Here is a 16,042-nt window from a genome sequence, read left to right as displayed (position 1 = left end):
AAAAATGATCTGAGAAAATGACTTAGAATAAAAAAATCCCGGTTTCAATAACAGTTCTGAGTTTGTAACACCTTAGCATCTATTGTAGTGCTTTCATATAAGTGTAAAGATTTGTTATATTAAGAAAGAGTACAGAGTTGAGTGCCTTCTGCTCTCCAGAGGGGATGAACACCAGGCTTGCTGTTATTTTTCATATACGTCAGTTTAGCAAAATGAGGGAAGATTGGAGCGAGACGACACTGGTTTGCATCATGTGTTTTGTAAGCTGGGCCTTTTCTAGTGTGCTAAATTAATATCATTATTTTTCATTGCATAGATTCTTTCTAGTTTAGTAAGAACTTAGAGAAAACATAAGAATTTTTCATTAATTTGCATCATTCTTGACTCAGACATAGATAGTAAGCAAAGGAGCATCAATGTAAGAAACATAGTAAGATTAAACAAGCCGAAACTGGGCTGTATTATTTGTAAATTTATGTATTTTACCTTCAGATGTTTAGAAATATATGTCTTTGGGAAGGTGAGCTGGCTTAGCAACTGAAGTTGTTTGCATTCCCCAGGAACAATCCTGGAAAGTAGAGCCCCTAGAACTCATGGGATGGTAGAAAAGACTTGACATCACAAATTTTTCCTCTGCTCTCTACACATATGCTGTGTGCCATGATTCACATGTCTACCTGTCATATGTGAACTTATATGATAAAAAAGAAATCTATATTTAAAATTTTATTTCTTTGAACAGAATATTATAATTTCAATAATTCATAGTTGATTACAAACTTAGAATACTAGATTCAGAAAAGCAGCAAATTTAGCTTTTTAAATAAAATGATGAGCTCAATGGTATAGTGTTTGCCCAGCATGTAAGAGACCTTGGGTTCAATCTTGAGTACTCTGAAAAATAGATGAATATATGCTAAAGTGTATTCCACCACTTCATAACTTTATTCCAAAGTTCTCATTTCTGCTAAATGATTTTATAACATTTTCTGCCTTGTTTGCTGAAATCTAAAATACTTTTCTTCAATTAAGAGTTCTCTAAATCTACAGGGTCAGCTTTGGAATACCATATGAATTTGTTTCCCAGCAGAACCCAGTTACTGGAAACTGTCACCTCAACAATTATCAGTTACCCAGAGTTCAAGTTTAATTTACAATAGGCAAGCCTCCAAAGAATAATGGGAATGAGTCTATGAAGAAAGCAAGCCAGTAAAACTAAAATAAAAACCTTGAGCTAGTCATACATTTGAGAAAAGTGATGTCAGGGATGGGTTTTACAAGTCCACTCTGGGAACTAAGACATTTGGGATTAAGCCTATCAAAATATTAGACTGGACTGAAAACCTTTAGGAAAATAGTCTACAGTGGTTTCCACAAGTCACACACATATTTAAATATAGCGCCTTTAAACAGCCCACATGTCTAGCTCTATAACATGAGACAATAAATGAAAGTCCAAATTCATGTTCACAGTTAATTTATTTCCTAAAACCCCAGGATCTGAAAGGTATTTGTAGCCTGCACAGCTCTGATGATGTATCTTGACTACAGTTTCACTACAGACGTAAGGAGCATCCCTGCTGGTGGTGATGTCAGGTTGTCTGCGTAGGAGGGAGGGTCCAGTGTGGGCAAGTGGTTAGCCTCAAGGCTGGCTAGAGGAAAGGCACTGACAGGACAGCCAGGAACAGTCTGTGTGAGCCTGTCCAAATTAGACTATAGGAATTTAAGTTCTTGACTCTTATTACTTATCTGACTTTCAAGGAGTTTTTTGATGTCCCTTATTTTGGCTTTCGTGTTTCAACAATGTGGCAACAAAGATAACAGTGATGCTACTTGGATCCTTGGAGTATTCCAACTATGAGTAAGAAACCAAATGTTGAAGTTTTTATAACATATAAAACTCATAACCTGTGGAAACCTTAGCTGTAGTACTAAAGACGGTGATGACTGCACCATTAGCTTAGAACATGGTAGACAGTCTAACAATTCACTTTCTGTATCAGGTCATGAGCCTTTCCTGTATCAGGAACCTGAAATGGGTAAAAATAACACCTTTCTAGATGAGCAGGTTTGGACATCTATTTATTCTACACAACAGCAGACTTTAATGCTAAGGAGCTAATGCCATCTATATGCCATGTGTCTTCATAGGTTCAACCCACTTTAGTTCCAAAGATCTCAGAGGAACAACAATTTAGCTCATGCCTGCTGAATCTAAGCAAGTCATTAACATAAAACAATTGTTTAAAAAGGAAAGCAACAAGTGAGTGTCATAAAGCTTTCAGACGCACCATCTTAAAAATAGATGTGTGGAGAGGGGAGATCCATGCTGTGGGATCATACTGGAGTCCTGCTAACTGTTGTAATGAATCACTTTCATGGTATTGGATTATAAAGAGGACTTTCAGTCCCTCTTTCCCCAGAATACATGTCTTATATTTTACAAAGCAGAATAAAGCTTATGGAACAAGGGATTTGGAAGCAATCTGCAGTCCTGTAAAGATTATCACCAGCTGACTTCAGAGTGCAAGATAGAGGGTGACTCTGATCAGATATTCTTCTTGGGTAATAAAAAGTACTTTGCCATCACAAATGATGAGATGTTAAAAAGACCTTTGTGTATTGGACAGATGAGGGTAAAAAGCACCATCAAGATAAATCATATGGACTTCCCTACCTTCAAGGAAGGTACATGAGGGACTGCAAGAACATTTTTACTCCAAGCTCCAGTCATATGGGAAAATATTATTTGAACAGTCATCTGGTGCCGTGGAAACAAACAGAAGGAAGTTCTTTTAACACAATGCCAAAGGATGCTCAGGCAAAAAGGACCACTCGAAAGAGGCTGGGCAGAGATCCCTCTGGGAGACAATCTATGAACCTGAATTTTAATCAAAACAAAAAGCAGCCATGGAAACAGGCAAACCAATAGCCTTTCCTAGCAATGTTTCATGCATGAAAGATTCCAGGTTGGCATAATATAATTAGGACTAAAGCGTAGCTCAAGTGTACTATGTGTATCTAAAGTTTACATAATATTATATTATGTACTTGGTACTTAAGGTGATAATTTAATGCTTCATGATATATATTTACTTAAAATCTGCAAAATGCACTAAGGCGATACACCTCAAATCTGAACAAAGTGCACCTGGAAAGTATTTTATTAGTGTAGAGAATAAACTGTCCATCTTAATTTTATTTTAAGAGAAATAAAAGTGAAGCAAGTGGTTTGGGAGACAAAACTATATACACATATCCCAACACACACCTGCACAAAACATTCCGCTTAAATTGATAATTTCTCTGTAGAGTACGTCAGTACTGCCTTGTTTCAACTGCATCCTGACTCTAGCATAAACCATGTTGGGATTCATAAACAAAGGTATACGGCTCTTATTCAAAAGTTTAACTCTAAGAAATGGTTGAACGTGCAAAAGTATCCAAAATAAAAGATTTTAGAAGCACAGTGTAATTGGTAAATGACATTCAGTATTTTAAAGCTAAGCAGGCTTCATTATTGATGTCAAGAACAATTCCTTACAAAGGCTACAATTTTGTCTGATGGAGGAAGGTACAAAGAAAGTAGAGAATAAAATAAACTAGTCTTGTAAAATTTCCTCCTGTCAATTAAAACAAAGTCAGTTTTTACTGTAAACCTCAACGCACCTTCAGTCATTTGTGACTTGGTGTAGACTTCTGCAGACAATGGAGACTGTCTTTCTACTTGGCAGTATAGAAGAGAGTTCATCATATTGAAAAGTAAACCTCTAAAATTTTTTATAACAATGGATATTATTAAGTGATTCTGACATTAGCTGAACACTCCTTAGTTTGAGAATTATTTCACACTCACATTTTATTTATTTACTCGGTACTTTGAAATGTTCATTATAATAATTTTGCTTACCTTTTTTTTTAAAAAAATTATATTCTGAAAATTAAGTGAAGTCGGAGAGAGTCATTTTTTTTTTACTTAGAGAGGTAGTGTGCACTGCTAACGAAGCAATCGCTGCTATCCTACAGAAAAGCAAATATGTTTGATTTTACTAGTCCTGGGAATTATCTTTCAACTGTAAGTCTGGTTTGCCTTTACTCATTCTGTGTTCTCGTTGATGGAGCTCATTTTAGTTTTGGCACCATTATTAAGGAGGCCTCATACACATGGGTGAGCCCTAAGGAATGTCCCTGCTTCAGGTAAAGATTAGAAAGTGAGTGTGTTTTAATTTGGAACAGCTGTTGCAGGAGATTAACATGGATTCAGTTTTAAATCTCTGCCTATCTCTAATCAGGTAGATTGATTCCCAAGAGTAGTGCATTCCAGAAAAAGAACCCAAACATTTTGTTCTAATTCTCAAAGTTTTTGGCTTCATTAAAGTGTGCTGTATCCGCAGGCTAATTCATCAGCTGCCCAGACATCTTATCACACCTACCTGGACTGGTTTGAGTCTTCTAGATGGAAACTGAATGCAAATAAAGCATTCACTGGGCATGTGCGCACCACAGGTTCTTGGAGGGAAAAGTGCAATAAAGATAGCAATTTTCAGAGATATTTTTTAAAAGTCCCAATTTTTAAAGATCTGATAATTTTTATATATTTAAGTCCTTTTATATTGTTGTGGTTAAAAACATTCTGTATGAGATATACCCTCAGTATATTTTTAAGGAGCCACATACCAGCTCATGTTTAGGCCATCCTGTTAGACTTTATGGGCGTAGCTTCTGACATTACTTGAAGGCATAATCTTACAGCAAGTGCCTTGATCTACTGGTTCTTACAGTCTTTGGACCCCTATTCCACAATGTATCCTGAGGGGGTATGATTATAATATCAAAACACAAAAGAAGTAATAAAAAAAAGTATCTAAAACAAAGTCATGGTTTTTTTGTTGGTTTTTTTGTTTGTTTGTTTGTTTTTTTACAGTGACAATCCCATAAGACAGTTCCCTCGAGCCATCTTGCAAAACTGAAATTGTGTGTGCACAGACTGAAAATAAGATGATTATCTGTCCCTCTTCATGGCAACTTCATGATCCTATGAACTTGACTATGCTGACAGCTCATTCATATGGAAACATGATATTCGTTTATTTCTCTGAGAGTGCTATCTAAGTTCAACTATGTCACACACTACAGAATTTTCTTTCGTTGAGGATAATTAGCATTTCCTAGCATGCGTGTGGCATGGTTTCCTTACCTATTTGCTAACAGATGATTGGCTCGTCCCTATAGCCTAAGTTTAGAGTAGTCCTACGATCCATATGAATTTCATATGTGAGTCCTGTATTTACATCTGTCTTCATCACCTCTCATCCCTCCAAGCCTTCCTGTCTGTATGGGCACCCATTCCTTCTAAAACTCATGGGTTCTAATCCATTCGTTATAACTGTCACACGCATACATTTATAAATACAACCAGCTGACAAAATTTGATCTTGCTCTTTCTTTGTGATTAGTGAGGACCTCTTGGGGTCGGTTAACCTCTCCAGGGTTCATACTCGGGGTGGAAAAGACTGATTCTCCTCTCTGAGACCATCGATTGCCACCTGGTAATCTTTTCTGAAATATATGCAAAAATGTGTGTGTGTGTGTCTCAAATACCATGAAACCATTCATTGGAGCTACTGCTGAGCCACATTTTCCCCCAAAGTAAAACTGCCCATCAGAAAGAAAACAAAAGCCAGGTAAGGTCACACACACACACACACACACACACACACACACACACACACACACACACACGTATAGTAGCAGCTTTCTGGAACCTGAGGATAGATGTAGTTTCCACTAGGATACATTTATAAATTTTTAAAGCACAAGATAGACGTAGTATCTTCCCTGTGACTTTTAAGATAATCATTTCGAATTTTAGGAAAACAGGTTGAAAATCAGTAAGAAAAGGACTCCCAATGAGACTCGTGGGTGGGCAGTTACAGTCTTATGAGGTTGGAGTGATATAGGCCCCTGAAGTACTACAAACCTGAAAAGGAACATATTCCAAATGTAAAACACTGATATTCATATTCTCCATGGCTTTTGGAATACAGCCTTCTGTAAATTGTTATAACAATTATCTTAACATTCATCTTAATCCGTCCACGGAACTCATTTTCAAGCAGGCTGCATGTTTTTGCTGTTGTAAATTATTTTCACATTTTTAAAAAATATCACTGCAGATATTTCTTGATACATTTAGAATTCAAATCTTCCTATCAGTTTTAATAATTAGGAGTCATCTCTCACACTCTTATTTCTCTCTTTTGATAATGTAAGAATCAAATGGAAACTATAAATCTACACTATATGACTAATATATTCGTAGCTTTGTGCTTGGTTGCCTGAAAAAAGTCTTTTTCCATCAATAATACAATTTTATAACTGAAAGTAATGTTTTGGAGGAAAAAAGCTCTCCTTACCACCACCTTTCTGAAAACTATTTACATATTAAAGTTAAAATATTAGAAAATAACACTCACTTTTTTGTCTTTATTGTATTTGGCAAATATCTCCTGGGCTCTCTCTTCTCCTCCATCCGTGAATAACATGATAATCTTATTGCAATTAGCTCTGGAAACATTATACTATTTAAAAAATATGCATATATGTAAATTATTCAGAATAAAAGTTAGGAAAAGAAAACAGATGTGAAAAAACATGCACAAATTATGCCCAATAAATAAAATGTCTGCACAGTAGTGTGTTCTAAAAATAGGTTTGATGATCAGGCAGGGGATAGTCCTTATTACTTAGCTAGCCAAAGATCTTAACACCTCCTTTCTTTTAAACCTTCTTCCATCGAATATAACTCCATCAGTGACATCTTCCCAGACTATGTTTTAAACTATAATATACTCCAGACTAAATTTTCTTTATAATACCTTTTTTTAAAAAAAAATTCGTAACCCTCTGCATTTTGTTTGTTTAGTGTTGGTTTTTCCATAGGAAACAAGCCCCATACATGTCAGGGCCTATGGCATTTAGACATCGTCTGGCTTATAACAATAACTGTTTAGTAACTGATTAGTGCTTGGGCTTTGTAAATGTTTCTTCTACCTGCTTTTATAATTTTATAGCAGAAGCAACAAATAACATTAACCTGATTCACACTTTGAGTATTAACTTTTCAGTCCATTTCCAGACAACCCTCTTTCTGTTCTTCGCTCCTGGGTCATTCGCCTTACATTTTGGAGATGACAAGATTCCTGAGAAGATTCCTGGGCACTTCACAAAGTGCTCCTCAGGGCTCCATACTGCTGCAACCTACTCCCTGAGCATCCTCCCCCTATCTCTGTCCTGTCTTGACCTGCCACACAGATTCTAATCCTGCAAGACTCAATTCCAGCAATAGATCATCTCAACCTTTAAGGTCTTGCAAAGAACTGAGCATAAAATAATGAATTAGCATCAAAGGACCATTAAAACGAACAATTAACTTAGCGAGTTGGACTTCTTGGCGGTATCAAATTATAATCTTAGCTTTTCTGCTGTTATGGAATGTGTTTGCTTAAATGATGAAAAAAATGAACTGCACTAACTTCTGAATGCTCAGCTTCTTTGAAAACATCAACCTTCTCGCTTAAGTCTATCTAAAAAAAAGTATAATATGAACCTACTGTATAATTTAAAAATTTCTAAAGGCCTACTAAAGCAGAGTAGTAAGTTAATTCTAAGCATGGAGTTCATTTAAATTAACCATTCAAAGTGCTACCACTTAAACATGAAATCACTATAAAATTGGTGAGAAAATATGTATTATGTTCTTCTACCAATGACCTCAAACATCACTGTGAAATTTGATACAATTCAAGTAGGCAGGCAATCTGCTAAAGTCCTTGAGAAGCTCCTGTAATTGAGATCACCAGCCTCGGCCTTTAAATGAGCAATTATCTTTTAATATCAATAATCCTTCACAGCACTCTAGTCTACCAAAGGCCGGTACTCTCACTTTTCAAGGAAGATAAAGCTCATCTTCTTGGGACAAAAATTAATGAAGACATTTTCCTATATCGGTAACAAGGTCCTGTTTGACATTATCTCAGCACATTGATAAGCCCATGAAAACACTGGCAGTCAAAGCTTCCAATGAAGCAACATTAACAAGTATTGACTAACACACACATCTGCCACCTCTACCATGGCTCACTGAACAGTCAAACATAACCTGTCAGCAAATTTCAATGTTGGGCAGTCATTTTTATTTAGAATGTCTAAGAAACAGACAAAATAAAATTACCTATTGATACTTACATTAAGTAGCTGTTCGAAGGCAAAGCTAAAGCCCTTCTTGTAATCTGTTATCCCCTTTGCTGTAATGTTATTCACGGCATCTTTCAACACCTTCTTATTTCTTACGTTGGCTTGAACCAGGTGCTGGAAACAGCTTACATCCTGAGCGTTGCTGTTAAACTGCAATAAGTAAAAAGAAAAAAGAAAAATGAACACTGAAACCAGCTGCACAATTTTCACTAAATGTCAACTGCATGCTTCTCAAGCCAGTTGCACTGTTTCCCCTTTGAAAAGAAAAATAAAATCCTAAGTAACAAAGGCGTGCTATGGAGCAAGTGGTGGACTTTCCCTACTATAAACATTCCGCTCTCTAAACCCAATAAATAATTTGGGGATTTGATTTGTATGAGGGCCTTTCCGGTGTTCACATATTCAGAATCAAGAAATGGTATGCTTGCTTAGGACATAGAGAGAAAGTCAGAAATTTCTGTCACTCAGCAGAAAAGGCTCCTGAGAAAAAGAATGTAAGGGACAATAGGAACAGATGCCATTTTGAAATGACACAGTCTTTCATTGGGAACTAAACACAGGAGATCCTCTAAGAGAACTGAGAGCAGAGAAAGCCTGTTAGGACTAGTACCCACCCCTCAGAGATCACACAAATCGGGTGCTGGAAAACCAGGAAGGCAAAATGGACAAGCAAACCATTCTAAGTATGGGTGGGTGATGAGCATAAGAAGCACTGGTCCATGGATGCTTGTCTAGAACGGAGTAACATTATCAGCAGGGGAAGTTCTCTAACTCTATGGGTAGGTTACAAATGGTTATGCATTATATAAATAAATAACTATAGAATGCTTTTCTCATTCTAAACATAATTATAAGATGCAGTTCAATGTTCACCGGTCAAGGAAACATCTCATAGCAATTAAGAATCACAACACATAACCATGCCTTCGGGCATAAAGCAAATTTCACACATACAAAGCCACACATATACCATATATTTGTAAACAAATGCTTATTAAGTGTTTACGATGAGCTAAAATAGAAACTACTTCCTCTTTGCCAATGTCCTACAAGTCAGGCATTTGCATTGTCCTCCTGGGATCCTTAAGAAAACTCGCCTGCAGATTTTAGATAACTTAACTTTAAAATGTGCAGAGAGTGGGAGACCTTGGGAAACTCAGTCCTAACTGGGATGTTTCCATTCAATCCCTCCATTCAGGGTTCAGGGTTTCAGAAAGAGTGAAAGAGCCAGAGGCAACAGAAAGCACAAAGAAAACAAGACCTCCTAGACCGCAAGACCAACACACCAGTGTATTCAGAGTCTGTGACAGCATGCCTAGAGCCTACATGGGCCTGTGCAAGATGGGGCCCTAAAGGTTAAAGGAGAGTGGATACATAGCCTCACCTGGAACACAGAAGCTCTCTCTGATTGACAGCAAGTTCCAAGTGAAAAAAAAAAGTTTTAACCAAGGGAGTCTTACTGGGGAGACAAACCAAGGGAAGGTCGCATGACTACAAGTGGTTAGTCAACACAAAACAAACGACAGCATCTTTGGAGTTTGTCTTGTAATGTTCTGTCAGGCTATGTATTATTATTATTATTATTATTATTATTATTATTATTATTATTATTATTTATTATTATTATTTTATGGCTTCTGGTCTTGTGTTTTTATGGGATCCCTGTCTGCATGTGTGTGTGTGTGTGTGTGTGTGTGTTTCTGTGCCCGTAATGTGTTTCTCTGGCTCTTATTCTCTTATGTTTTGACCTCTTTAAATTGTTTATTTTTATTTTATTTTTATTATCCCTTAGAGGCTGGTTTATTTTCTAATGAGAGATAGAGTGTAGCTCTGGATGAGATGGGACAAGGGGAGAAATTAGGAGGTGCTGAGGGTAATAATCATAATATACTGTATGAAGAAAGACCTATTTTGAGATAACTTGTGCCTGGACACCTAACTAGTAGGTGGTGAGAGTCAGCACTCAAGCGGACTGGTCCCTCAACAATCCTAAACTGCTCTCAGTTTACATTTACTCATAGCTACGAGTAATGGTGCCTAGCTCGCTGAAGCACAGAATGTCATGGTCTGGGACACAACACTGCAAGAAGAGATTTTAATTTGGAAAGTGAACGGTGGAAAAAGTTCCCTTGAGAAATGACATTTCTGTGGAGCATATATTTCAAAGAAATGTTAGTGACCAGCATGGAAAAGAATATCTCAGGCACCCAGAACGCGTGTGGAGTCCTGGATTTGGACCACGGGGAGCGAGCGGTTCAGGGGCTCGAACAAGAGTTTAGTTTTGCAGTACATGGGGATCGACGACACCAGGTCAGAGCAGCAGCTGGGGTTAGATCGTATGGCATCATGGAGATACGGCAGGAAGTGGGAATTCACTGTGTCAGATGTCAGGTACACCGCTTTATGCCCAATGCAGAATAATTTTTGTAGTATTTGAGAGGCCATCTGCCCACTCTTGGGAAATGGAACTCAAGTGTGAGGGCGCAGAGGCTGCTGGAGTCACCTGGTTGACAGTCCTTAGGTTATTTAGGGGAATGGTCAGAAACGGAGGGCCTTGGAACAGTCTGCAGGACGTCTGCTAGAGGACAAGTCAGGAACCGGGGAGAAAAACAAGGTTCATCTTAAGGTGAGATTTCAGCAGTTTAAGACACAGAACTGGGGATGCCAAGATCTGATACCATCTAAAGCTTGAGGCATGAAAGTCTTCCTGGCTAAAGATTAAAAGGAAAAAAGAAAGAAAGAAAAAGGCTTCACCACAGACACTTGGCCAACATCCACATGAATAACAGTGAGCTAGAGCAGGAATTCCCCAGAATCCTAACATTCTGTTCCCATGGAGACAGAGGGGGTGGGAACTTCTCAAGAGTGAAGGAGGGAGGAGGCAAATGAGGGAGAAGGGGGAAGGAGGAAGGAAGGAAGGAAGGAAGGAAGGAAGGAAGGAAGGAAGGAAGGAAGGAAGGAAGGAAAATTGTGAGGAGCACGTGTACACATACAGGGTCTGGAGAGAGCCTCCTGGTATTAGTCCCATCTGAGGTACTTCCAGAGAGAAGGCATCAGAATGTTCGGTGCAAATCGTCACCATGCCTTGGTGGGGAACAGAGCAGCAAAGCAGGGCAGCAGACATGGCTGCTCTAGGAATCATCCCAATGTCACGGGAAGAGAGAAAGGGAAGAAAAAAGATGGCAGGAGATAGAAAGGAAACAAGCACAAAGCCTGGGAAGACGGAGGTATGGCCACATGGAATCCTGAGGAGAGTGAAGGGGTGGGGGTGGGGCTTCTTTATTCCGGGAGGCAGAAAGGAGCAGGTTCCGGGACAGGCTGCAGCAGCTCAGGCCTGCAGAGAGGCACCTTGCTACCAGAGGCCTAAGATCGCTTAAGGAGCACGGAAAACAGAGCTGAGACAGGAAGTCAAATGTCCCAGGAACATGTGATAAGTAATCCACGTGGGTCCTTTTTCTGTGTTTTGAAGAGTGCTTTTAGGTATGTCAGAAGGACGATAACAAACTTCCAACCTATTTGTTTACTGGGTTCTGTAAACTCAAATGTCGAAAAGAATTATCTTCAGTCTGTAGGACCTGTGCCATGACGGCATCCAGCCCATACAAATAGACTCTTCTCGGGTATGATACAGCCAGAGCCTAGGATTTCCATTAAGAAAACGAGAGAGCATAAGAAGTCTTGTATTAGTGACCAAGCCAAAAACAGTTTGTTAATATATCACTACTAGGTATCTGAACTAAAAAATTAGACAGAGTTCCAAGAATTACTATTAATTGATTTACTCAAACTATATAAATCATCATAAAAATACAAGCTACACAGACAACGATTGTAGGATTATGGATTGCCCAAGTCTTCCTTTGGCCTTGACCCACTTCTAAGCAAAGAAGTCAAGTGTCTCATTAAGTCAGTTTCATACAAGTCAAATGAATGTAAATTCAATTCATTAAGTGCAAATTCAGTGGTGTATATAGAAATCTTACAACTGCTCATAATAAAACTTACAACAAAACTCATAAATAATGCAGATAAAAGAATTACTTGCAATATATAATTCCCTATAACTAAGCTTATTGTCCTGGGAAAGCAATGTCAAAAATTTAAGGAGTCTAAGTTGGATAGGACTCTATCCTATGTTCTGCCTCCAGCTCCGCCCCAGTGTACACGCTGTTCTTGGCCCCCAACACGCCTTTCTTCTTCATTCAGTATTCTTTTCAGAATCCTTTCCTCACAACATTTTTGCTTTAAGCACCCAGTATTTTTCTCCTTCACAATTCTATGAATCATTATAGATTTTTAACATGGCCAAAAGAAGTGCACATTTACCACTTCTGTTTCTTTAGTCCTTGGTATTGAAAACTCCCTGAATAGAGCCATCAACCTTCCTCATGTTTTACATGTGGGGTTTAAGGAAATTGAAGTAGGTGTGAAATATTCGTCAGAGTCATTGAGTCCAAGTGTTAAAAGGGGGCGAATGACCTGCTGGCTCTGCAATCTTTTTCTGAACTTCTACACTGCTAAATGTAAAAATACTCTTCAAATAGTTACTATTAAAACAGTTAAATGAGAATATGTAGAATTCTCATTAGAGTTCAGCCCAGCTTAGGTGCTAATCCACAACAACAGCATTGAGAAATTATTAGTAAAATAATAAAAAATACTGTGTACAATACTGAAATCAGAGCATATTCCTAATTAGGGACAATGCAGGTGGAAGCAGTCTTCAGCTTTAGAAAAGCTTTAGGCAAAGTTCACTAATTAGATGGCAGAGGTATCTCAAGGGTTAACTTAGCTTGAACAGTTTTGAGAAAAACCACAATGCATTCATTTCAATACTTAAAAAAAAAAAAATCTTAGAGAATATCATGCTCAAGTATACGTATCCAGTATTTCAAATCTTTTAAGGCAAGCTTGTATTTAGTTTATTTGTTGTTTTTGTTTTGTTTTATTTATTTGTTTGTTTTTGTTTTTCCCAATGGCAGTAGCTGCTTCTGTTCTCAGCTCCTTACTCATTTCCTCCTCCATCGCCACTGGAAGATTCAGAGCAGCAGCCAGAGCTCCGTCCCGTCAGAACAGCAGCCCTCCGAACCTTCGGGAAAGTGTCCTTTGGTTTAGGAACAGCAGCTGCAGTATCACTGTATGGAGCACAAGCCTCCCTCAGACAAGGCAAATGGACACGGGAACCCGAAAATACTGAGATGTAAGGAAAGAGCACCTGAAGATGCTGTCTTCCTCTTGGAACCTCACACAAAGAGCAGTGGCATGTCTGTCTGCTCGGGCATCCCTTCAGTTTTGAACACTTTCTTTCATGGAAGTGTTTCTCCACAGACTCAAAACTGTAATAGGCAAAATGGGGTTTAACTCAAGACTCTTTGGATTTTGAATCATTGTTCAATAGCTAAACTATTGCTTCGAGCAGCCAATCCGTTTATGTCTGGAACTGTAGCTAAATAACTCCAAACCAGACCACTTGTTTTGGAATATAATTGTTTTTTTTTTAATTAAAAAATTTGAATTTCTTCTTGTAACTTAACTACAATAAATAATAGGTAATGGACTTACCTATTATTAGTTTACCAGTTGATTAGTTTAAACTCAGGACTTAAACATATCTTCCTATAATTTTGTAGTCAGAAATTATAGTAAAACTGTTGTTATTCAGAGAATGGGCACTAGGGGGCACTGTAGGAAAATAAAAATAAAGAGCACAGATGCCAGCTTTGAAATCTTGGCTATAACTAACTTTTATGTACTGAGTCCTGTAGAAAACAATTTTAAGTTTCCCTTTAATTGCCATATCATTTCATAGAAAGTCTTAAGCTAAAGTTTCATGTCAAAAATTTATTTTAGGACACCGAAAAAATAGCCAATAAAAGTGGACACAGGTACTCAAGATTGACTTTTAATTGAAGGATTTTAAGGTATCTGTACTTGGAGTCTGGCCACACCTTCCAGTTTTCTCATGGTTCAGGTTGGTAATAAAATTAATATCACACCAGCAGCACGGTTAACGTTGTGAGTTACCTACCAGTATTCTCAATAACACAAGCAGGATTTATATTAGGTATAGATAGATTATAGGCATGCTTGGGACATGTTTAGAGGAACTGAGATATGGAATTAGTGAGTCACTGGAATGGCTGGAAGGAGAAATTAGGCAAAGGCCAATATCTTGTCTATATAATCGGGCAAACGACTGACTGGTAGTTTTGCCCAGAACCACTGAGGTAGTGTGTGTGCCCTGGACTTCAGGAACTGAGAGCCATGCTTGCTGTGCTGTGACAAGCTACCTCTTTATTTGACCTACCAGGGACTCCCTGGCTGCTGAGGCTGACTTGCTTCTGAATCTTCTTTCTCTCCACTGATGCTTGTATTTTTTTGCTGCTATTACACTGCTGTAAGCTGAACCCAGGACTCAGGCAAGTGGTCTGTCAGTGACCAATGAGCTACATCCCCATTCCTACCCTTTTAAATTTGAACCTATAGAATTATTGATTTATTATTTTATCAAATTATTTGAATGAAGTAATATACAGTTAATACCATACTCATTTATAATCTCCAATTATGTTTCATGGGGAATAGATTTTATTTATTTTCTTAGTGTTTAGCCATAGTGCAATTTGTAAGTATCCATACCATGATATAACAATCTGTTTTTTAATAGGAAATTTCTCCTTTAAGTAAATATTATTTCATGGTCATAATCCATTCTGTCTAACAAATTTTATTTTAGTTACATTCTTATAACATTATCTTTAACTCATAATTATCTAATGAATTGGTTTTTTACATTAGTAATAAAATGCTTATTTCACATGAATTGGGAGTTATGTGTACCAGGCTGAACACGCATCACCATGAGCATGCTGGGGTGAGCTTTAGCTGGGCTCCCATTGGACAATTAGGAAAACTGAGCTTATATGAGCTAGAGAGAACTCAAAGACACACAACATTATCCACTCCAAAGTCACCTCAGGTCACATCATTGAACATTGAACATCTCTTCAAGGTCAAATTGTTATAATTTAATAGAAAACCAGGAAACAACCACAGCATCACAGGGACTTTTTTCATATCTGTCTTCCTATTAAAGGTTAGAACTATGGTTTTTCAGTCAGATTAAAACTGCACTTACCTAGTCCTTAGGACAGTTTGTTTTGGAGACAGAGAAAGAGAGAAAGAGAGAGACAGCTGTGGGGTTGCATAAAAGTGGAAGCAGGAGGATGGGGGGGCAGGATTAGAATGTACTGTACTTCACTAAAAAGTTTATAAAAGAAAAACTAACACTTTCACCTGAATCCATTTTTATCCCTAGTATAAAAATTTATTAATCCCACATCGCAGTTCCTAAGATGTTACTCAGCTATCCTTCTGGTTTTTTGTATAATTTTAACATGGGCCTAGTTTATTGCCTTTTCTGTGGGTCACAGTGCAGAGGAGACATACTACGTGGATCGTCTCCCCTAACATGGCACTTGATTGGTCAGGGACTGAAACTGACAGTGCCTGTCAGCTTGGTGTATTCCTGGCCTATTGTATTGAACAGAAACATGCTAATAGAGAATTTCTACTATTTAATTAAATACAGGAAAGGAAGGTTCTGCCCAGGCCCTGAATCTTTTAAGCATGGCAGGTTCTCTTGAATCTACCATCTTCTGTGAACTTTAATTAGGTCCCCTCAAAACAAGGGCTGCACTCAATTACTGAGAAAGCCCCTCAGGAGCCTGGCAGTGGTGGCACACGCCTTTAATCCCAGCACCTGGGAGGCAGAGACAGGCAGATT

At 38.0% G+C, this 16,042-nt stretch overlaps 1 protein-coding gene across 5 annotated transcripts in view; it reads right to left on the bottom strand.

The window, feature by feature from the left end:
* Positions 1–16,042, bottom strand: part of Cacna2d1 (calcium voltage-gated channel auxiliary subunit alpha2delta 1) — a 426,913-nt gene that overhangs the window by 64,217 nt on the left and 346,654 nt on the right. For all 5 annotated transcript variants that reach the window (XM_021190608.2, XM_021190611.2, XM_021190609.2 and 2 more), the window contains exons 11-12: positions 8,248–8,406; positions 6,477–6,581 (exon numbers count right to left, since the gene is read on the bottom strand). In XM_021190608.2, the coding sequence (XP_021046267.1) occupies positions 6,477–6,581; positions 8,248–8,406 (264 nt within the window). The remainder of the gene's footprint in view (positions 1–6,476; positions 6,582–8,247; positions 8,407–16,042) is intronic.

This window comes from Mus pahari, chromosome 2 (assembly GCF_900095145.1).
Source record: "Mus pahari chromosome 2, PAHARI_EIJ_v1.1, whole genome shotgun sequence".
NCBI lineage: Eukaryota > Metazoa > Chordata > Mammalia > Rodentia > Muridae > Mus > Mus pahari.
The sequence above is the reverse complement of the archived record's forward strand: the minus strand, read 5'-3'. Positions and strand labels throughout refer to the sequence as shown.